The 21,677-nt window shown below is 36.4% G+C and overlaps 3 protein-coding genes and 1 long non-coding RNA gene across 7 annotated transcripts in view; 2 read left to right on the top strand and 2 right to left on the bottom strand.

Annotated features, from left to right (window-relative positions):
• LOC147868241 (uncharacterized) overlaps window positions 1-48 on the bottom strand; it is an 8,732-nt gene extending 8,684 nt beyond the window's left edge. The window contains exon 1 of the mRNA XM_087339526.1: window positions 30-48. Coding sequence (XP_087195652.1) covers window positions 30-48 — 19 coding nt within the window. The remainder of the gene's footprint in view (window positions 1-29) is intronic.
• Window positions 49-1,311: 1,263 nt separating this feature from the next.
• Window positions 1,312-14,309, bottom strand: LOC147868242 (uncharacterized). Of its 4 annotated transcripts, none has more exons than XM_087316896.1 (24): window positions 14,188-14,309; window positions 11,014-11,150; window positions 9,668-9,752; window positions 9,510-9,563; window positions 9,242-9,333; window positions 9,039-9,142; window positions 8,055-8,124; window positions 7,475-7,904; window positions 6,469-6,807; window positions 6,180-6,386; window positions 5,642-5,740; window positions 5,475-5,547; window positions 5,064-5,191; window positions 4,671-4,971; window positions 4,333-4,469; window positions 4,101-4,231; window positions 3,895-4,012; window positions 3,223-3,281; window positions 3,022-3,115; window positions 2,570-2,867; window positions 2,417-2,497; window positions 2,198-2,319; window positions 1,960-2,031; window positions 1,312-1,678 (listed from the first exon to the last, which is right to left on the bottom strand). In XM_087316896.1, the coding sequence occupies exons 1-24, from the start codon at window positions 14,227-14,229 to the stop codon at window positions 1,571-1,573; spliced, it is 3,381 nt and encodes a 1,126-aa protein (XP_087173022.1). In that variant the 5' UTR covers window positions 14,230-14,309; the 3' UTR covers window positions 1,312-1,570. The 4 variants fall into 4 exon arrangements, with proteins under 4 accessions (XP_087173022.1, XP_087173006.1, XP_087173030.1 ...); XM_087316880.1 differs by having other exon boundaries at window positions 11,014-11,153; XM_087316904.1 differs by having other exon boundaries at window positions 2,432-2,497; window positions 11,014-11,164; window positions 14,196-14,298.
• On the top strand, window positions 11,020-14,442 carry LOC147868243 (uncharacterized). The gene is made up of 2 exons (XR_015529494.1): window positions 11,020-11,164; window positions 14,196-14,442. It is a non-coding gene; the product is annotated as an uncharacterized LOC147868243 (long non-coding RNA).
• A 3,534-nt stretch (window positions 14,443-17,976) lies between these two features.
• LOC147868244 (putative pentatricopeptide repeat-containing protein At3g47840) lies at window positions 17,977-21,441 on the top strand. Its single transcript, XM_087316935.1, has one exon. The coding sequence runs from the start codon at window positions 18,077-18,079 to the stop codon at window positions 21,002-21,004; it is 2,928 nt and encodes a 975-aa protein (XP_087173061.1). The 5' UTR covers window positions 17,977-18,076; the 3' UTR covers window positions 21,005-21,441.
• Window positions 21,442-21,677: the final 236 nt, after the last annotated feature.

A 21,677-nucleotide genomic window follows, 5' to 3' on the forward strand; every position in this document is an offset into this window, starting at 1 on the left:
AGTGGTGGAAGGAGATCCGCTCAAGTTACTTTTGGCTGCAAAAGCCATGCCGTATGATATGGTGGGTCGGTCTTCGTTGAAAATTAGAGCTCCAAATTTGAAGACATTTGGCAAACTTTTCCACGCAAACCATACCTTTGGAGTGGATTTGCAAAGACGCAGTGTCGTGTTAGTGAAGCCACTCTATATGCTTATTAAAGTTCTTGAGTTCATAACCAACCTCAATGATGATGCATATGAAGATCCTGACACTGAGAGAACATACATTGAGCTTATTGAGCCCACAAAGGTCTTCTGAGCTTTTTTTATTATCACTTGGGAGAAAGGAAATATTTTAATTTTTACCCTTATAACCTCTGCAATCATATACATAAGAAATTCACATTAATTGATTTTACCAATCCTCTTATGTCAAAAGTCATACAAAATTCATATAAATTGTTCTACTAAGGTTCTCAAATTTAAAATTCACAAGAAGCTAAATTGCTGCTCATAGAAGGGCTTACAAAATTTTATACATCCTTAAGAGCAAGCTACATCATAATAGCATAAATGATGGATGAATAACAATAAATGTTTTAGATTCTAGTTCATGTCATATGATTAATTTCTAAATAAGACGTTATCAAAATTTATACATGCTTGAGAGTCATAATAGCATAAATTATGAATGAATAACATTAAATGTTTCAGATTCTAGTCCCGTACAATACTGTAAGACTGGAGTATAAATGACTTAATAAGAAAACTATTAAGCGCATTACAATAGACAGTTCTCTATTTTGTGCCTAATACGCAATAAATTCCTTACTATGCTCCCCAAAATCCTTGAAGCATATAAAATTTCCAGTTTCCATATTACAATGTTCTAATAGTTTTGACTTATAATATGTTCACTTCTCAAACATCTCTAGCTTTTGTTGAAAAAACATCTCTAGCTTCTGCAGCATAAAACTACCCTCAAATGTACTTTAGTTCTACATACACGACTGTCAAAATATAAAAACATCAATCAGGTTGAATACACAATTTCGCTACTAGATTGAATAAGACAAGTCCAGTGCTACAATTCTGACAAATGATGAATTTATCGAACATGACACAATTTTGGACATAACAATCCTAACTCATCATCATCCATGAGACTATAATATCCTTCAACCACATTCCTAATTCACTGAGCACAAGCATTCTGCATCTAGACACCTTCGATTGGAATGAAAAAGAGTACAAAGCCAACATAAACTTCCAATCATGCGTAGTATGACCCACTCCTGCAACCATAAAAACACTGAAGGCATATAACCGAGATTTGTAGAGGAATTCTAATTGATAATTATACATTGTTCGCTTTAATCTGATCAAGGCTTCTTTTGGTTCGTATCTATACATAAAAGACCTGAATAATTGGAGAACAATTAAGTGCTGAATCAGCCAAATTGCAAAGATTGCATTGCATGAAATCACAGTTCATGCTTATGATTTGAAGTAGTGTGAAGGATTGTTGGAAGTTAAGAGCTAAAAAAGAATACAGTACAAATTCAGTCATCATCATAATAGATATAACATATCATAGTTGCCACCATTTTCTTCTTTCCATAGCCTTAGCCAGCTCTGATGCCATCGACGCAAAATCTTCAGCACCCCGCTGCATGTCCTCCGTTCGTTTGTTTAGAGCCTAACAATGTAAAGTAATTTGTTCCATTAGATTTAGTGAGATGTTTGTGTAAACTTCCTGAAGAGTCAAGACCATGAGATCATTGGTTTGATAAGCCAATATGGCATGTACTTTAGGAGTGAAAATGCACTTTGAGCCCATGAACTCACTCAGGTGGATAACCTTTAAACTTACCAGTAGGATAAGGCCAAGTACCATAAAAGAAAAAATATAATGAATTACCTATGTCTAATTAAATTATAATCCCTTCCAAACTATATACATGTATACTTATAGCCTACCTCAAGCTTTTCTTGCCTCTCTAATAGCTTATCTCTTGCTAGTCCAGCCGCACTTGCTGCACCACCCACATCCTGCCAGAGGGAAAACAAACAATAAACTACCTCAACACATAGATACATTTACTTATTTTGCTGTAAAAACATTATATTATATTAATGGTGGGAATCTCAATGATAAGCAAACATTATATATTAAATCCTCCCCCTCTGTTGCCAAAAATAGAGAAAAAAACCTTACCCCTACTGTTTTATGTCCATACTTCGCTTTAATTTCATCTGTGCTACGTCTTACGGGTTTATTGTAAACTTCTCCAAAAAGCTTTGTTCTATCATCTGAAGCATCAGAATGCCTCTCCTTACCTGTATAAAAATCATAGTATCTTTTCATCTTGTCATCATCCACAAAGAAAATGCCATGAAGATAATATTCAGAACATTAAGGCAATATCCGCCATAACTTTCAATTTTGTACCTATTGGTTCACTGATTTGTGCTGATTCCCTGAAGCTAGAATCTTCGTCATCAATATTGATATCATCTAAACAAAGCAGATGACTATGAATTTACTCCAACTTCACTCTCCTGGCTTATCAAAGTTGCAAACGCTTACCAATGTTTAGTTGCACATCCATAATGTCTATACTTTTGCCATTATGAATTTTCGAGATATCAGGACTTGAGCATTGTTCAGGTGTTGATATTGAAGAAAATATTTCAGATAGGCTTAGAGGTGCATTTACACCACCGGATTGGTCCTTCCCAAATTTCGCACTCTTCAGCAAACCTCCCTTGATCTCCTTCAGAACACCACCTTTCAAATCCTTAAGAACACCACCACCTTTCAATTCCTTAAGGACACCGCCTTTCAAATCCTTAAGAACACCTCCAATAAAACCCTGACGCTGACTCTACAAGACAAAAATTGCTTCACCACAATAACTGAGAATATCTCCTTACAAAACTTATGGTAGTACTTTGTTCTCAGACATTTATTATTCATTTATTAAATAATAAATAACTATCTTCTGACTAAGAAACCCCATGTGAAAGGAGAATAACTACCTTCTGTTGTGATGGATGAGCAGATGCTTTAAGAGCAGCATCAGCAGCAGCCGATAGGTCCTTATCAAAGAATAATACCATATGGCCTTCGGGGCTGAGATGTGAAATAAATTTGAAATTCATACACTATATAAACAGACAAGGCGAAAAACGTTTCCAAACTGTTTAATCTGATGTGTAAATGTTAAACTGGAAATATACCCCATATCATCATCACTTTTAAGAACTGAAATTAGTACGAGTTCTCGCTTTACATCTACCTGCAACAGTAAAAATAACAAGAAACATTTATCTCTTAGTGACCATGCTTTGGCCAATCACTCCTGCAATCAACAAAATTCATGTAAATTTATATTAAGAAAGAAATGTAAATTTATACAGCTGAAGCATTATGAAATGAATAAAGAGTTGTTTATTGCCAATGAAAAGAGTCAAATAGATACCACCAAGCCATTTCCGAGTTCAGATCTAAAGAAAAAAATTCAAGACATATACAGAGCACAACAATCTAGTCTACAAGAAAAATCACTTTGACTGCATTTCAGAAAGAAAATTTTCAAAAGCCAGATCAACAGTCATGTTAACTAGTTTCCTTGCTTCTTTAGCCCTAGACTTATTTTTCCCCCTACCCCTCCAGTAGGCACTAGTAACCTTATTTATTTCCCAGTTTTGGTCCTTAGTTTTCATATGCTGATTCATTGCTGAATATTAATTTAAAAGCCTTCTTTAATTGAGTTTATCATCCAAGAGATTCATAAAGACAAAGTTCAATTGTCTTATGTAACTAGCAACAGAATCTTCAATTAACTTTAGGTTAAGGGAATTTCAAGGTTAATTTCAATAACAGCTGTATAAGGTTAAAGCTAAACTTACAAAAGCAATCAACCCTTCATTACCACGTACAAACATTGGGAAATCACTCAGTTTGGGGTCCAGGTTATAAATTCCCGCCAATGAGAGCTGCTTCACAATAGCAAAATTTGGAAGAGATCTGAACCAACAAAATCCAATCATTAAATATGCAACTTTAAACAAACTTGCATATCAATAAATAAAACGCATATTGCAACAAATCTCACCGAATCTCCAAAGTCCCCGTTATGTAAAGCAGAATCAACCCATGGGTTTTTGCATTTTCACTTACAAATGCTGTAGCATGGCGGCACTCTGTTGAAAAGCTTTCTGCTCCCAAATTCGTCACTGTTACACCCTGTGAAAGGTATTTGACAAAGATGAAGACTCTTGCTTTAGTGAATGTATGAATCATCTATGAATATCTTGCTTACGTGAATGTATGAAAGGGTTACGTACCTCTTTTGAAATAATGCTGCCATACAAAAGAACAGAATTTTCAGTGCACGTTACAAGATAGCATGAAACAGTTTCTTCTGTAATTTCCCCCGAATCTTCGGTATTATCTAGACTTGAGGCATCAGTTTTCTGGAGATCTGTTTGGATATTTGGGTGCCCAGTTAGAACAGATAAATGCAGGCTGTTCAGAAACCTTGGGCTACATAAAGAATTATTATCACTAATGAAAACGTTTACTCAAACAGAGTTTCCTTATAGAGAAAGAAAAGTATGTAACTCAATAGAATTAACAAATGCATCAATAAGAACAATGAAAGTAAATTTTTGCATAAGCTGACCTAAACAGCAATGATGCAACACTTTCGAGGTGCTATCAACTTTCCAGGGACCACAAATCGTTATTGCTTCTTTGTAATAAACCAAAGCACTGAGGGATGAATCATCTTCTACAGCATACAATACTCCATGTGATGAAGGCTTTGATAAAGAGTCACTCCTCGGGGACTTGTCTGAACATTCTCCTAAAGCTGATGTCCTCAGATGTGGACCAAAAAATAGGGAGGTTACTGGTTTCTTTGCATCAGAAATAGCTTTGTGTTTGGATATTATTGTGCGTGACTGTACATCGAATAATAGCACCTACCACGTTATATCACCAATTAATTAACAGGAAGACTCTTTGATACTAGGTAAATCAGCGAACAAATCAAAGTAGTTCTTAGTTTACTCACCATACCATTGGAATATCCCACAGCAACATGCCCAAGGTGATCAGAAATTGTGATGGAAGAAACCATTCCTCCATTAAGATCAAGAATGACTACACATTGAAAACCAGCATCCATAGAGAGAACTTGTTCTGAAAAAATGGCAAGGTATACCAATGTTCAAAATTCTTACAAAATTAAGTGGGTCTCTGGACACAAATAGAGAAATGTGCTATTTTATTTGTTATGAACAGCAACGTGGAAGTTTGTAAGAACATATATTTTGAACAATGCCTTTATGGCCCAAGTCGAACAGTTGAAATATGAATTACAGTCTTCCAAAGAAAATCCATGCATTCTCTTTATTATTTCACCAGCTGTAATTTGTAATGTTTGCACATGATGCATGGCATAGAGTTGACAAAAGACCATTACCTTGAGTTTCTACATCTGTGAAGCGAACACATCTGACATCGCCTGCTTTTGAACTTACTTCATGTATTAGAACCTACTACATAAGAGAAATATCAGCTAGAATTATAACTGTCTGATAAATCCATAAAATACCACCAATATGGCATGCATAATGCATGAAACCTTACCACGCCACGAGCTTGAGCAGCAACCAGAATACCATTATTTGGGCAAAATTCCAAATGTGAAATAGATGATGTTGCTGTTTCTGAAAGGCCCATCTTTAACTGTGAATAAAAACAGTGTTATCTGTACAATGAAATGATAATTTGCGCATAAAATATTAGGAAATCAAGTCAGACACTGAGGATATTGCTTTAAATATTAGAACATCAAGTCAGATACTAAGGATATTGCTGTGAACATCATGAATCTGGAGGAATTGAGAGAATAGGTCACAGAATTTAACATGAATTAATCATAATCTTGTGGAACGGAAAGCAAGACTTAGAGTTGAATGTTTGCAGCTAATTATCTTTCTATTAATGCAACCAAAACGCAAGTAAGGGAACTTGGGAAAGAGCTAAATTCTTTTTTTCCTGAGCTAATTAGTAGTAAATGCTAATCTCCAGACTGCCGCTCAGTAATTAAGCTACATTTTTATGTAAACAATTAAAAAACTTCATTTGTAAAGTAAAAAACACTGCAGTATTATAGAAAGAATACATTTACGCTTGGAGACAAACTGCAGATCCGAGAAATGGCAGAATTGGTTGCATCCCAAACATTTAGAGAGCCATCCACATGCCCAGTTATAATGACTGTCCTGACCTTCGGCTCCCCACACAAAGATTTGTTGAATGATCCCCCACTTATGGGCCATTTTGTACCACCTGATAAAACAGATGGTAGATTACCTTTGCAGCGGGGAAGCTGCATAATATAAAATTTCAATCTGAATAACATGATATATACAAAATTCAGAGAAACAATGATTTCTTTTTATTGGGCAGACCTGAGACAGTATCTCTGAAGTTTTTCCATCTCCAGCAAGCCGAGCTATGTTTGCAACTGATATAATTGGTTCTATTATAAATGGATTTACAAGAACACCTTCTACGATAGAGGCAGATCCATGTTCAATGTGTGAGAAGTATTCTTTGATATTAACAGTGTCATAAGCATGCAGTTGACCTTGATTTGTTAAAACCAGAAAAGCAGGAACTGGATCAACTGGAGTTCCACCTGCCCTAGGCAATACTATCATGTCATCAAAAAGTCCCTCTAAAGGGAGTTCCAGATAATGAACTTCTTGGTAGTCTAATTGTTCTCTTGCTGTCTTCAATGGGTAAATCTGTCAGCATAACTTATAAGAGATATCATATTTATTATAGCAAAAGATAAATGAAACAACGCACTATCATAAATATTTAACCATAGAAAGCCATCCACCACCATGATGCTCATTATGTTTAATGTCAGTCACACTATTGCACAAATATAGGATTTCCTTAGAAGTATGTTATTTTCCAGTATATAGAGATAGCAATTCATTAAGTATATGTCATTAATTCTTTCATGACATATACTTCATGAATTGATATAGAGTTTGTATTAGCTTACCTCTTCAATTGGTCTAGCTAACAGATCTACTAATCTCTCAATTTGTGATTAAGATTTGACCACCACAAGCACTCAAACCTCCCAATGGATGACGAGCCCATGTATGCTACAAAAAATGCTCTTCAGGTGGTGATTATGGTCACCAGAAGAGACATTGCCACAAGGAACTCTTTACGAGCCACTTCCGTAAATTATGGAAGAGAAGAAGAGAAAGAAGAGTTTGGTGGCAACGGCAGCTAAGGAGCTATTCCTTTAATCTTATTCTTACCATAAACATCAACAATCCAAACTTCCAATAGAGCAATAATATAACAAAACGGTGATTGACTAGGCACTGTGATCAACCATAAAAGCTAACTATATATAAATAAGATGACCAAATTAGCAAGAAATCTAACCGTTAATGTTTCTGAGCATCCAAATTCCCCACCACCATAGATGAAAAGGTAGCCATCAGCATCTTGTGTGCTCTCCTTTTCATTAGCACACCAGCACAATGCAAGAACTGGTGCCCTGGATTTATCTTGAGATAGTTGTAGTTTCATTGAGGGAGAACTTTTCTCTGATGATAAACCAGATTTTTTAGACATCTTCTTCAAATTCCAAATCCATATGTCACCATCTGTATAGCCCACTGCCAATAAATCACCATAAGCATCAGCCCAAGAAAGGCAACAAATATCCTTATCCTCTCCTTCCTCATCACTTGCAATATCGGAAGCCACTTCAAGCTCATTTTTTGGTGCTGCTGTACCCCAAATCCTAACTATTGCCGCATCATATAGTCCCCATATGGTAAGCAAACCATTGCTATATGCTAGCAATACCCTGCAGTTGTAAGAATGTACGTCTTACATAATCCATAGAATTTTTCTCAATAACCTTACAAAATTATACACCTTGCCTATATGGAAATGGAACATGTATTATTAGCCACCTTTCAAATAAAAAAAGTTCAACCCTATTGTTAACATGTACCGGCTGTGATTAATCTCTGGGAAAGGTAGAATGCCAATCACTGAAGGTGGGGAAGATTGTGCCGTCAATCCTGCAAATTCTCAATACGCATCCCATAAAAATATGAACAATGGAATAACCCTATTCTTGGATGATAATTAAACAAACTTATGCATCAAGGCTGAGTTATTACCCATCCTACATCACAAAATTGATTGACTTGTACAGAGTTCCTCTCAAATGTTGTCACTTATAAATTTTCTCCATTTGTTTAATGTAATCCTCTTGTTTTCGTATAAACTTTTTGTACAAATTGTCCTGCTCTACTATTTATTGGATTTACTTTACTTCCACAATTTTTTTTTTCCCTGTTTTCCTATGATTCCCTTTAAAAAGTACAGTTTGACGAATAAGATATCTCTACATATATACCAAGTTCCATTACTGTTGTAAATATAAAAAGACCATGCTATAGCATCAGCTTTATAAAACTTCAAACGATGAAGTGTTGCATTATTGGCATTTTCCTCATCCAGTAGGTTTGATCTATGAAAATACAATAAACACTTTCAGTTTCATCAACCTTCTATACCTTGGAATAAAGCATTCCATGTCAAACTTCAGTCTTTTCAGGACTATCTTTTCTTCCACGATTCCATGCCTGGGATTAAGGATAGGTTAAAAGTTCACACTCTCCAAGAGTGTGATACTAGTCACCTCCTTTGTTCATACACTAGAAAATCATTATGAGCATGATTCTCCATTATACTAATTCCTTCTTTTCCCGCAAGCACCAATACATTGAAATCGTCTTGCTAACACATTGCCACGGAAATGACATCAATCAACTATCATAACTAAACACAAAGAAAAACGACGGCACTGGAATTAAACTTTACACACAAAGAATCCATAGTTTCTATTCTAAACATCTGAAGAACTCTCCTATGCTATATAGAGAGACTAGACTGGTTTGATCACCATAGAAAAATAAATGTTTGTTACCACTAGCAGCTTGAGATGAAATACTGTAAGGCATTTGACGAAGTTTGGACTCCTCTTTATTGTATTCAAGAACAGCTACATCACCTGTATCCTCTCCAAGGTACCTACACAATTGCAAATGTAATTTTCACATGAGCAAAACATTTTATGATCATGATTTCATTTGATCATGATGAAGGTTAGGAATGCAACTCCAATCTCACATGAAAGGAGTGCCTTGAACAATAGCAAAAGCAGTTATGCCTGTGTGCCACCTATGGGTAAGGGCAAGTATACCCTTCTCCAAGTCCCATACCTGCAGACACAGAGATTAGGACACAAAAGAATAATAAAATACTTTTCATTTCTGAACATCTGGAAACTCTACTATTTGCATTAATTCTCAAAATGTTGATCTCAGTGGAATGTTACCAAATAAATTAAGTTACATGCTCATTTCATACTATTTTTTCCATGCATCAAGAATGATACCTCTAGATCATTTTCTGCTGTGATATTGATTATAAATCCTTGATTATTTGCAAACTGTTAAAAATAAGAGACACAAAACTTAGAAACAATTGAACCATGCACCATATTGCAGCTAAAAATCTAGCTGGCAAGCAAGACCAATAGCTTGTGCCAAGTACCTCCAAGAATTTACATCTTGATCTTGAGTCAGAGACTAAGAGTCCTTCAATGCCATCAGTTCCTACTAGCTTTACCTTTCCATCCCTGAAATTGAATACAGTTACAAAATTAAAATGAATACGAAGTAGAAATCATTGACAAAGAGCAACATCAAGCATAGGCATAATTTTACAATCCGTTCACATTGATGAGCAAATGGCATACTGCCAACCCACACTGGCCAGCCTAAAATGAAAGACAGCTATGATAATCAATCATATTTCTGAAACAGTTCTCACAGCTCAATTTTCTAAAACAAAAAGAATTGAGGGCCCAATATTATACTTTTAAGCGAAAAGGGACATATATCATACAAATTCATATGCAGAAAGTTCCCTGTTAATTGAGGTTTCTCCAATTTGATCAAAGGCTAACTGCAATCACAATGGGGAAATGTAATTATCTTCTAAAATATTCCACATAAAAGGATTGGTCGTGCATTGGGAAACATTAACCAGTGAGAGTACAATCAAAAACTATCTAAATATTTTAGCAACATTTGTGTGGTGATATTGGGAGAAGTAATTATGCGATAAAAGCAGACTGAGAGCGAGATGAGAAACACAAGAAACGGAGATTTTCAGCCAACAATATAGTAAAAAAAGATCTGGATCAGGCAACAGCCCTCCTTTACAGTGTCTTCCAACCTCCATAGCCAATCACACAATCCCTTGATTTCAGAGCTGAAAAAATGTGACAGCAAGCGAAAAGAGGGCGAGGAAGAGCAATAATAAGAAGTCATGGCTGCCCTAGTATCTACATAGTCTTCCAAACTCCTCAGCTTAAGCTTTCATTATGAATTACCCTCATCATTCCTATTCTATTCATCCATTCATTCGCAAATAAAACAAAAATAAATAAACAGACCACCTAACTATGAATGCAATTGTCCTTGTTCCAACTTCCATTCCTAAAGTGGAAGAGAAGACAGCATCGACAAGATAATAGTGGGCATCACCACATCATCATGGGAATCCAGGCCTAAACCTTATCTTTTAACAATAAGAATTGTTCAAGTAGTGGCAATCTCTGTGCAGGAAAGCTTGCAAAGGGCCAGAAACTCTTTCAAAGATACATAGTAGATGTGAGAAATAAGAACCACCTTTAGAAATTACATTCCAGCAACGACTTGTGGTTACCAATACACGAGTCTTTCTTTAACCAATCAACTAGAGCCTTTTGTAGCACAAATACCTTTATGTAGGATTTTCTAAATACTTTAAATATGAAATTTATTTCTATGAATTTGGATAACATTTTTTTGACCAAAGTGAGAAATAATAAAAACTATGTTCAGCTAACATACAATGTCCCAATAGCTAATAAACGTTGTGCAGGATCAAAAGCAAGCTTGGATGATGTCCTTGGAATCCCATGATGTAACTGAAGACTTAAACGTATGGATGATGTATCCAAGCCTCCTTTTGGTATATCCCATTCATTCTCCTGAGAAGCAAGTAGAAACAATAATTTTTACAGCTTGAACAACCATTAAAATTCAAGTGTCTACTTTACCACTTACTGTATAGAAGATCATAACAGAAACAAAACTTGCGCTACAACTAAACATATATTCCAAATGTCATACGTGTGCATTAACAGGTTAGCAATTTACATGTAGAACCTAAACCTCCGCTGGCTAACATCATCATTCAAGAGGCATTTTATAATTGTGAAGTCAAATCAACTTCAAAATATAAAGACCTACATGTAGATGACACATTCTCAAAACAACATATTCAAGGACATAAATTCTCAAAGAACTGTATCTAAAATACATTATGAGATGTTGTCTAACCATAAGGAGATGGAAATTTTAATCAACAGGACAATCTGATGCATCATCACCAGGGTAGTTGTGCATATAAATGTCGTTGTAGTCAAGGATTAAAGAAATGAATCCATTGTAAAGGCATCTAGCTCGTACATGTGGCCTAGCATAAGCCATACACACGCTTAGAACAACCATATAGAACGAAAATAAGACTCATCTCCCAGCAGTAGAGCTTATATGATCTGCCTACCGCCAAGTGTTTAAGTGTAGTGGGTATACAACATGTACTAAGGTAGTTACGCCTATTGATAAATTCTGACTCATGTATTATTAATGTTTGTTTACTAGTAGTGCCTATCTGATGTTTGAAATGAGTTTCCAACAGCAGAGAGAGGTAGTATCCATAGCCAGCCATGCATTGCCTTCCATCATCTCAATCAGCAAAAGAACTAAGACTTCATAATTCAGATGGGGAAAGATATGCACCAGTTATCTACGAGTCAAACTTCACCATTCATCACCTTCCCAGATACATGGGAGGAGTATGCAAGTACTTTCTATGAGGTATCACAGCAGTAACATCTGCCATATAGTATTGCATTGACCTTCCACTGCAACATCACCTCCACATATACATTGGGGAGAGTATGCAAGTACTTTGTATGAGGTGCTGTCTTCACCACAGGGATGGTAAAGCAGGCCATTCACGGACTGTACAGGAGAAGGATCATAATCATATTGTTGCAGAACACTTTAGGGACTATGCAAGAGCTTCGTAGGAGGTATCACAACAGAAATATCTGCCAGATCCAGTAGTTCCACTTGAATATCACCTCCATGGATACCTGGAGAGAGTATGCAAATACTCTATGTGAGATACTGCCTTCACCATAGGGATGGGACAGCACACCATTGATAAACTGCGCATATGAAAGATGCAGGATCATGATGCACTTAAACGTGCCCAAGGCATGATTGCAGAGCATGTTTAATAGCGTAATGTAAGGGATTTCCTCAAATTTGGGGCAGTACCACAGGAACGGGGCCCATTCTCAAGTCAGTAGACCCCGCTCGAAGAATAATTATCATACTATCATAGTTGGCCACTCATTGACAAGCAGTAGACAGATCAGAACCAGTACATTCCACTATCAGCGTAAAAAGGGGATGTCTGCTATCTCTGACACTCTTTGGGTTATATATAAACAATATCCCTGTGTATATTGTCAGAGTAGGGAACAGAGGCGTCCATTTGCAAATGATATTTTGCTTATAGTAGACTCTGTAGAGGCCATAAAAGACACTTGGATGAACTGACCTTTACTTACGGGTTAATAAAGATTACATAGCCACTAATTCTTTTTGAAAGGAAAATAGAGTCTCTCTCAGTTTGTTTTACTACTCAGGAATTGTGTGAACTTTGGGACTCCAAGAGAGTAGTACAGGCTTGAATTACCACAGGGTATGCTGTGCAGTGCTCACAGACTCGGTCCTAAGATCCACTGCCTTCCTTCCAGTACTCTTAGGATACACCATCTCTTGCAGTGACTGACAACTCCAAGCATAACAAAGTCATCAGGTATGTTCTTATTCAGATATAGACTGAGAGATATGCATTGAGCTGAGCTTCCACAGCAGTAGTTAGGGACAAAAAACAGCCATATTCTCCACACCATTGAGGATGGATAAATACATCATTCCAGATATTATAGATATTCATATATCTGACAGATTGAGATGCCTCAGTGGATATATTTGCACCTCATCACATAAGTTTGAGATAGAGATATATATACATATATGTGTTCCAAGCGGCGGATTTGTAAGCTATGGCATAAAGATATAGAACCTAAAGATATGCAGCACAACATACAATGAGATCCAGTGACACTTCCACTGCTCTAAGAAGGGATTTGAACCATTTTCTTTGATGGATTTCTATTATCAGACATTTTTACATTGTTTGAACTAGCGATACAGATTTAGAGACTCACAATTGAGGAGTAGAAAACTAGCACATTGAGAGTGTACAAAAACTGATGGCAGAATTCCTAAAATGTCGTATGTAGGTTTGTATGGATTGTTTAAAGAGACTTCAAGAGCACAATGTGAAGGATTGCGTTTAATTCCCACATAAGAGACTGTCGATTATACATTTGTCACCTTACCTCTATCAATTTTATTTAAAAGATATATCTATACACAATATCCTCTTGTACTTTACAAGCTTTGGTTTATGGGTTCAAGTCTCACGCAATGGGTCTGATGTTGTTTCAAGTATAGATCATATTTTTAGCTTGAAATCATGGACAGTAATTTTGGTTGGCAGCTTCAAACAGGGTTTTACAAATCCACTTTCCACAATGACATCGCATTATAAAAGGAAATACTTTAAAATATTGCACCAATACAATATCATTGTCCAATCTAAATGCAGCACCAACATACTCTAAACCCCAAATTCTGCAATGAATAGTTATGAAAATATAATGATACATACATATGCATAATGTTGCTTCAAAAAAGCATGGCATGGAAACATATCTCATGAATTAGCGAGGTTCAACATAGCTCAAATTTAAGCATTTTCAAGAAAGGCAGGAGGCATCAGATCTATGCAAACAGATTATTCCATCTTTGAAGAAGAAGCAAAAATCAATAGACTGAATGCCATCAAAGTTTGTGTGAGAGAGAGAGAACGCATACTTGAGGAGGAGAAGTCTTGCTTTTGGGTCTTTTTAAAAACATAATGAATGATTTGCTTTGGGGGGAGGGGGTTCTTTTGCTTTCTGTCTTGCTGTTAGCCTAATGATTTATTGTCCTTTCATCTGATTCGACACAAAGAAACGCAGTGGTTAAGGATCAGACGAGCAACGAAAGAACTTGAAAAAGGGTAGCTGAAACCGTCGATGCTTCTTCTTCTTAGCACCAAAACAGAAAAACTGAAAATTGGGATACCTACTTGAATCAAAACGTTCATCGTTCTCCTTTTGATTCCTCTGTTTCTGTCTTAGCATGAGTGTTTCTTTTCCTTCTTCTTCTTCAATCGAGGGGGGGAGGAAGGAATCAAAGCCTCAGGAAGACTTCATAATCTATTACCAAATAATGGATTCCCTCTGGCTTTTCAGACTAATGCCTGCAAAATAGAACAACCAGCATAACATTTACATATGCATAACAAAATGCCCACAATCTAAATAATTAATGGGCTACCATCACAGCCTTTGTTTGGGGCACCAACATACGTGATCTTTTTTTTTTTCCTTTTTTTTTCTTTTTTTTCCTTTTTTTTCTTTTTTTTTCTTTTTTCTTTTTTCTCTTTTATTAGAGCAAAGACCATATTAAAACAATGCCTTGGTTGTTGCCTAAGAAGGGAGGGTGTGTCACTCTTTTCAAACCAATGTACCGCAAAAGTCTCTGTGAAGTGAGCCCTCCCTGGCCGTAGCTCTCTTTTTAAGGGGGCGAGAAAGTAAAACTTTACGATATTCATGACTCGGTCCCAATGTCTTTTCATTGCCTTTCCATATTTGCATCGTGCTTCATTCAATAGCCAACAATGAAGCAGTGTCACATTGTTTTGTATGTATTGAGGAGACAATCCTCTTTTTCATACCTTTTCCTGTTTCATGGCTTCGTACATGTGGGGAATCAACTTATGGTCAAGAAGGTCTCTTACCATTATATACAGTACACATGTAAATATATGGACAACAATTGTCCAATGAGCTAATTAGAATTTAGTAACGAGGCCATACATGGTCAAGAAGGTCTCTTGCCATTATATACACTACACATGTAAATATATGGACAACAATTGTCCAATGAGCTAATTAGAATTTAGTAATGAGGCCATGTATGGCCTACTTGACCTCATCCATGTGAGATTATGTGTGTGCTTGTAACAATTACATGCCTTAATACACCTAGTGAAAGAGGGAGGAAGTCATGTATGAATAGGTCATTTTAGTCATGGACCTCAAACTCTAAACCTAACAACCTTGACATCTTGTATATGTTCATAACCTTAGATACTTGTGTATAGCGTCATGCGTGACAAGTCTAGCATGCTAAATACTTTTGTTACCTCGAGTCCAATCTCACATCTTTTGTGAGTTCTATCTCTTGGTTGAAGTTGCCTCTTGATTGATTACATGTGCCTAGTTTGGTGTCAAGAGATCACGATGGTGGCCTCCGTAGAAATCTTAAATTACCTTCATAATTTTGTGTCGAGACCCTCAAAGCACATTTGCGGGAGTGACTTGCCCCTTAATAGGAGAGGAAATGCAATCTTTGCATCTTACGTTTGAAATTGCATCGCTATTAACATGTGAATCATTTTATGTTAAGAAGTCGTGCTTCTTGAGATGTCAAACTCAACCATAGGACGCGTGTGAGCACGCCCATTTATGACCATGTATAATAGTTCAACCTTGTGCAATAGATGTTTGGAAATGTTTATTGAAATGGAGGGGATATTTAATGATATTCCACTCACTCTCCCACCTCGCACATAAAATTCCATTTAATTGCCCATTAAGTCTCCCCCATGCATCAAGGGTTTACCCAATTAATTGTTCTATTATCATCCTTCATTTTGCTTCATGTAATATTGCCTCTCTTCTCCCTTGTCTCTTGCATGTAACATCTATTGGCTCTATATGTAATGAACATTCTAGATATAACTTCAATACTTTTTTCACAACGTCGACGCATAGATACCTTAAGAGGAATATAGTTTTGAGACACTCGTTGCACCTTTAAGGGGACAACTAGCCTTCCTATATGGAATTAATAATTGGCAACACCTCTCAAATTTCAATATGTGGATCATTTGGTGTTAAGATTTCATGCTGATTAACACGATAGAAATATAGAGAAATGGCACCTGGAGACCACTACAATGACTACTACCCTATAAGTAGGAGAAGTGATTAGATCATTATATGTCATCCATGATTTGCATTATTTGATGTAACAATCATTTGTTGTCCTACCATGTTATTTGTCATGGGGTTGTTTTAGAATATAACATATTTATTACTCCTACATATGACAAATCAAATAATTACAACTTACAAGTAAAAACGTGAATTTCATGTCTCAAGTGTGTTTGTCTTCTTGTAAACAAGACATGAATGCCAATGCAAACTTGTGTATGCGTTGTAGTTTTAATATGGAGATTACAAAATTGTTGTTGTTTTATTGCATTCTTCTTTAGAAGCCATTGCATTACAAAATTTTTAATATGACATCTATCGATGATCCATATCAAATTTATTGCTTTGAATCCAAAAAAATTGTTGAAGTTTTCCATCATTCACTTCAAAATATATTTCACAAATGCATCATTCCCAAATAATCCAAGACTTATAAAGCTCAATGAATCCATAACATGTGTCAACTCAAATCATAGATCTAGAGTCAAGATATTTGTGACTTCAAACTGGAAATTCAAATGACACGATTGTTTTCAATTTAATAGCTAAATTTACAAAAACTCTTCTATTTATATTTAAAACTCAATCGCTAACTTTGATGACAAAAAGACTTTGGAGCAAATTTTACTCTCTTCCATTTTTCATGTTGGAAATAAATGACACATTTCTTAACGTACACTTTATGTTTTGAATGTTTTGAAGCAATGATTTCTCTATAAAACATGAAAATGGATATGCATAACTTAGATGGAGAGGCTATAAAAAAAATGCCATTCATCCCCATTTATGGACAAGGGTTTACATGAAGACTATATATGCAAAACATTGTATGTTCCTCTAGAAACTCTTTGGGTTCCATTATATAAACAAGGTCTACCCAACTTAGGTTAGAGACAATACCTCACAAAATTTTCCCTCACCCCAAAATGAACCAAGCATAGCATTAATGTCCTGCTTGCCTTCCATCCAAGCCATGGGTCTATTTGACTCAAGCGGGGTTCTCTACAAATAGATAGGACTCAAGCGAGTGTCAATGTCAAGGGCTACCCAACTTAGGTTAGAGACAATACCTCGCAAAATTTGCCCCTCACCCCAAACTGTACTGAACAGAGCATTACTGTCTCACTTGCCTTCCATCCAAGCCATGGATCTATCAAACTCTAGCGGGGGTCTACAGATAAATAAGACTCAAGTGAGTGTTAATGTCAAGGTGTACCCAACATAAGTTAGAGACAATACCTTGCAAAATTTGCCCTCACCCCAAACTGATCACCAAACTAAAGCTTAATGTCTCACTTGTCTTCCATCCAAGCCATGGGTCTATCAAACTCTAGTGGGGGTCTACAGATAGATAAGACTCCAGTGAGTGTCAATGACATGCTAAAGTTTTCCACCCATTAGCATGGATCTAGTTAAAGTCAGATGGGAGATTATATATTAATAATTATATGATTTGACTCACTAGAAACTCCAACAAATTCAATTGAGTGCTCGTCAGAGTTAGAGAAGAGTATATATACACTATTACATCATTTGTACCACCACTATTACATCATTTGAAGACAACACACATCACTTTCTGAAATATACATGACTGCCCATTCACACAATACATCCTATACCATCATGAATTCTCTGGCATGTTGTTGTAGATTTCAATGACCCATCATTGTCCTTATTCCAATCTATACAGATTATGCGACAATGGCGGAATTGCTGAGGCAATTAGGTACATTAATACCTTTATCAAACCCAGAGCTCCCATCCCCATTGAGGTATTTACCCATTTGGTCAGAGAATGCAAAAACAAGCGTAACCTGGAAATGGGCAGAAAAGTTCAAACTCTAATACAAGAAAGCAACTTTCAACACCATGCAAAACTATCTTCTCAACTCATCGATATGTTCTCTTCATGTGGAAGCATCAAAGAAGCCACCCGAGTCTTTGAAAGCTTCTCTAAGCCACACGTATATGCATGGAATGCTATCATATGTGCGTATATGCAAAATGGCTTATATGAAGAAACCATGTATTTGTATGTGAAGATGCAAGGATCAAACACATATCCGACCATCGAGATTTTTCTTTCTGTCCTTAAGGCATGTATGAATGTATTGGCGCTTTCCGAGGGAAGGCTTATTCATTCTGATGCCATCAAACAAGGTATTGATCAACATTTGTTTATTGGAAGCACTCTGATTAATATGTATTCTAGATGTGGTTCTTTAGTTGATTCATTCATCGTATTTGATATGCTTCCGGTTCGGGACTCAGCATGTTGGTCTGCGATGATTTGTGGATGTGCTCAACATGGATGTAATTTGGAAGCTTTTCAATATTATAGAAGCATGCAAAAAGAGGGGTTTGAAGCAAACATTGCAACATATTTAAGCATGCTGAAAGTATGTGCATCTACATATGATTTCAACAAAGTGAGAATTTTTCATATGGAAATAGTCAAAGTAGGGTTTGAATTAGATTTATATATCGGCAATGCACTTGTTGATTCTTATTCCAAGTGTGGTAGCTTTGATGAATCATGCATTGTTTTCAACAAATTGTCTTTACGAAGTGTAGTTTTGTGGTCGGTGATGATTGCTGGATATTTGCACCATGGTCGAGGTCAAGAAGCTATAGAACTCTTCAAAAAAATGCAGGTGGAGAGGATTCCACCACCTGATCATATCACATACTTGTATCTTATTAAGGCATGTGTTAGTATTGGAGACCAAGATAGTGGACATTTTATCCATGCTCATATAATACATATTGGGATCGACACTGATCCATATCTTAGGAGCTCTTTAGTTGAAATGTATGCAAAATTTGGTAGGTTGAGTGATGCAAAAAAGGTATTTGATATTTCACAAAGGAATGATAGTATTTCATTGGCTGTGATGAGTACGGCGTACCTTGATAGTGGACATCAAGAGGAATCACTTTATTTGCTTGTGAAGATGATACAAATTGGCATCCGGCCGGATAAGGTCCTCTTTCTTTGTCTTTTAAAGTCATGTGTGGGCATGTTAACTATGGAGCATGGGAGGTTAGTTCACAGTTATATTTTGAAACAAGGGTTTCAATCAGACCTACATGTTGCTAGTGCTTTGATTGATATGTATGCACAATGTGGTAGTATAAATGATGCATACAATGTGTTTGAGAAACTACCCGATCGGGACACTACATGTTGGAATGCCCTTACATTTGGGTTATTGGACAAAGGTCATTTCCAAGAAGCTCAACGTCTGTTCGAGAAAATGCAACAAAATGGTGTATATTATTGTGATAATGTCACATTATGTCTTGCTTTAAAAGCATGTGCCAAGGCTGGAGTGCTTGGTAAGGGAAAATTGATCCATATGTGTGCTGTGAAAATGGGACATGATTCACTCTTGATGATTGCTGATGCTTTAATGGATATGTATGGTAAATGTGGCTATCTGGAAAATGCATATGAAGTATTTGAGAAGTTGCAAGATAAAGATGTGGTGTCTTGGAGTGCCATAATTTCTGTACATGTGGATAATGGGCATTGTGAAGAAGCTTTCCACTTGTTCGAAAACATGCAAAAGAAGGGTTTTGATCCAGATCATATCACTTTTGCATGCATGTTGAAAGCATGCGCAAATATGGAGTACAAAAAATACGGAGAGTTTATTCATAGTAGAATTATGAAACGAGGAATTGATTCAGATGTATTTGTTGGCAATGCAATGGTCGATATGTATGCCAAGATGGGTGACGTTATTGCTGCAATAAGGGTGTTTGAGAGATTGGCTAAAAGACAAGTGGTAGGATGGAATGCTCTGATGTGGGGACTCTCAGAGCTAGACATGAATGAGGCAGCTCTTCAATTCTTCCAAAAAATGCAATTTCAAGATTTACAACCCGATCATTTCACATATGTTGGTGTTATAAAAGCCTCCTCAAACATAGCAGACCTATCTACTGGAAGATTATTGCATATCTGTATAATTTCTCAAGGATTTGAATCTCACATGACTCTTGAGAATACATTGATTGATATGTATGCAAAATGTGGCAGCATAAAAGATGCATGCTCCATTTTCAGTATGATGCAAACACGATCTATAGTGTCATGGAATACTATAATGGAAGGTTATGGTGAGCATGGCCATCATGCTTTAGTGTTCCAGTGCTTTAAGGCCATGCAAAACGAAGGTGTTCTCCCAGATAGTGTCACATTTGTGTGTATTCTATCAGCATGTAGCCATGGAGGATTAATTCAAGAGGCTTATCATGTTTACAATATGATGACTGGAATGTTTGGTCTGGTTCCTTCCGTGCAACACATTGTTTGCATGGTAGATACACTTGGTCGTGCAGGATGCCTAGGTCAGACAAAGAGGTTGATTATGGGAATTCCATTTCAACCTGATCCAGTTGTATGGATAGCTTTATTGGGTTCATGTGCAAGATGGGGTAACATTGTCATTGGAGATTGGGCATTTGAGCAACTTAGACAAATTGATCCAACAAATTCTGCTGGAAATTTGTTATTGTCAAACATCTATTCAAGTAATCACATGCCAGGAAAATACACAAGAGCTCATAGAGTATAGTCAGATATTTTCACCACAATAATTCTGAGAATATATACATTTAACCTTGAAAGAATTATAAGAGGAATGGTGCAATGAATTGATTAGGAGATGTTATCTGTGGTAAAACCGAATGAGAAAAGGTGGTCTGTCTTTGATGTCAGAGTGTTTAGTCCTAAAGGTTTGATGCCCTTAGCATACAGCTTCCTACAGCGTGGAAGTGGCTTGAATGTATTACAAAACATGGTTTTTGATTCCTATCATTTTCATTGCAAAAGCTTTGGATCACATCCTCACTATCATCTACCTCTAAATGCAGGAAGGTACTCTATGCTATAGCCACTTTAACTCATTCTGGGTAGATGTTGCCAATGAATCTCATGCTAGGGTGCATGGGACATTAACTCAATAATTTGTGTTCCATCATGTTAAATTAAAGATGAAACTCGTTCCAGCCTTCTCGATTGCTCATTGAATGTTGTCAGAAGTAAGAACTTCAATATGACTGAAGCAGAAGTTATGTTGTATCATGGCGCGTCTCTGCAAATGCATGAAAGGAAATAGTGCATTGTGAAGTCCATAATGCTCCAAACCCTCTGAAATACAGTCATGTGTGAATGCAACATATGCGTTTCATCGCAATATTGGCGAGTTCTGTGATCTTCATTTCCATCAAAACACACTTGCAGAATAT

The sequence above is a fragment of the Azolla caroliniana genome, unplaced genomic scaffold (assembly GCF_043228905.1).
Source record: "Azolla caroliniana isolate FFs.n. ecotype wild unplaced genomic scaffold, voAzoCaro1.0.p SCAF_1, whole genome shotgun sequence".
Classification (NCBI taxonomy): domain Eukaryota; kingdom Viridiplantae; phylum Streptophyta; class Polypodiopsida; order Salviniales; family Salviniaceae; genus Azolla; species Azolla caroliniana.

What these genes read in the sequence shown, in the direction of transcription:
- LOC147868242 (XM_087316880.1), bottom strand. Translation starts at nt 14,229, where the DNA reads ATGTTTTTAAAAAGACCCAAAAGCAAGACTTCTCCTCCTCAA. An exon ending in CAGCAGAAAATGATCTAGAG is followed by an intron (nt 9,334 to 9,509) that starts GTATCATTCTTG and finishes CTGTGTCTGCAG; the next exon opens with GTATGGGACTTGGAGAAGGG. An exon ending in GTTGCATCATTGCTGTTTAG is followed by an intron (nt 4,470 to 4,670) that starts GTCAGCTTATGC and finishes ATATCCAAACAG; the next exon opens with ATCTCCAGAAAACTGATGCC.
- LOC147868244 (XM_087316935.1), top strand. Translation starts at nt 18,077, where the DNA reads ATGACCCATCATTGTCCTTATTCCAATCTATACAGATTATGCGACAAT.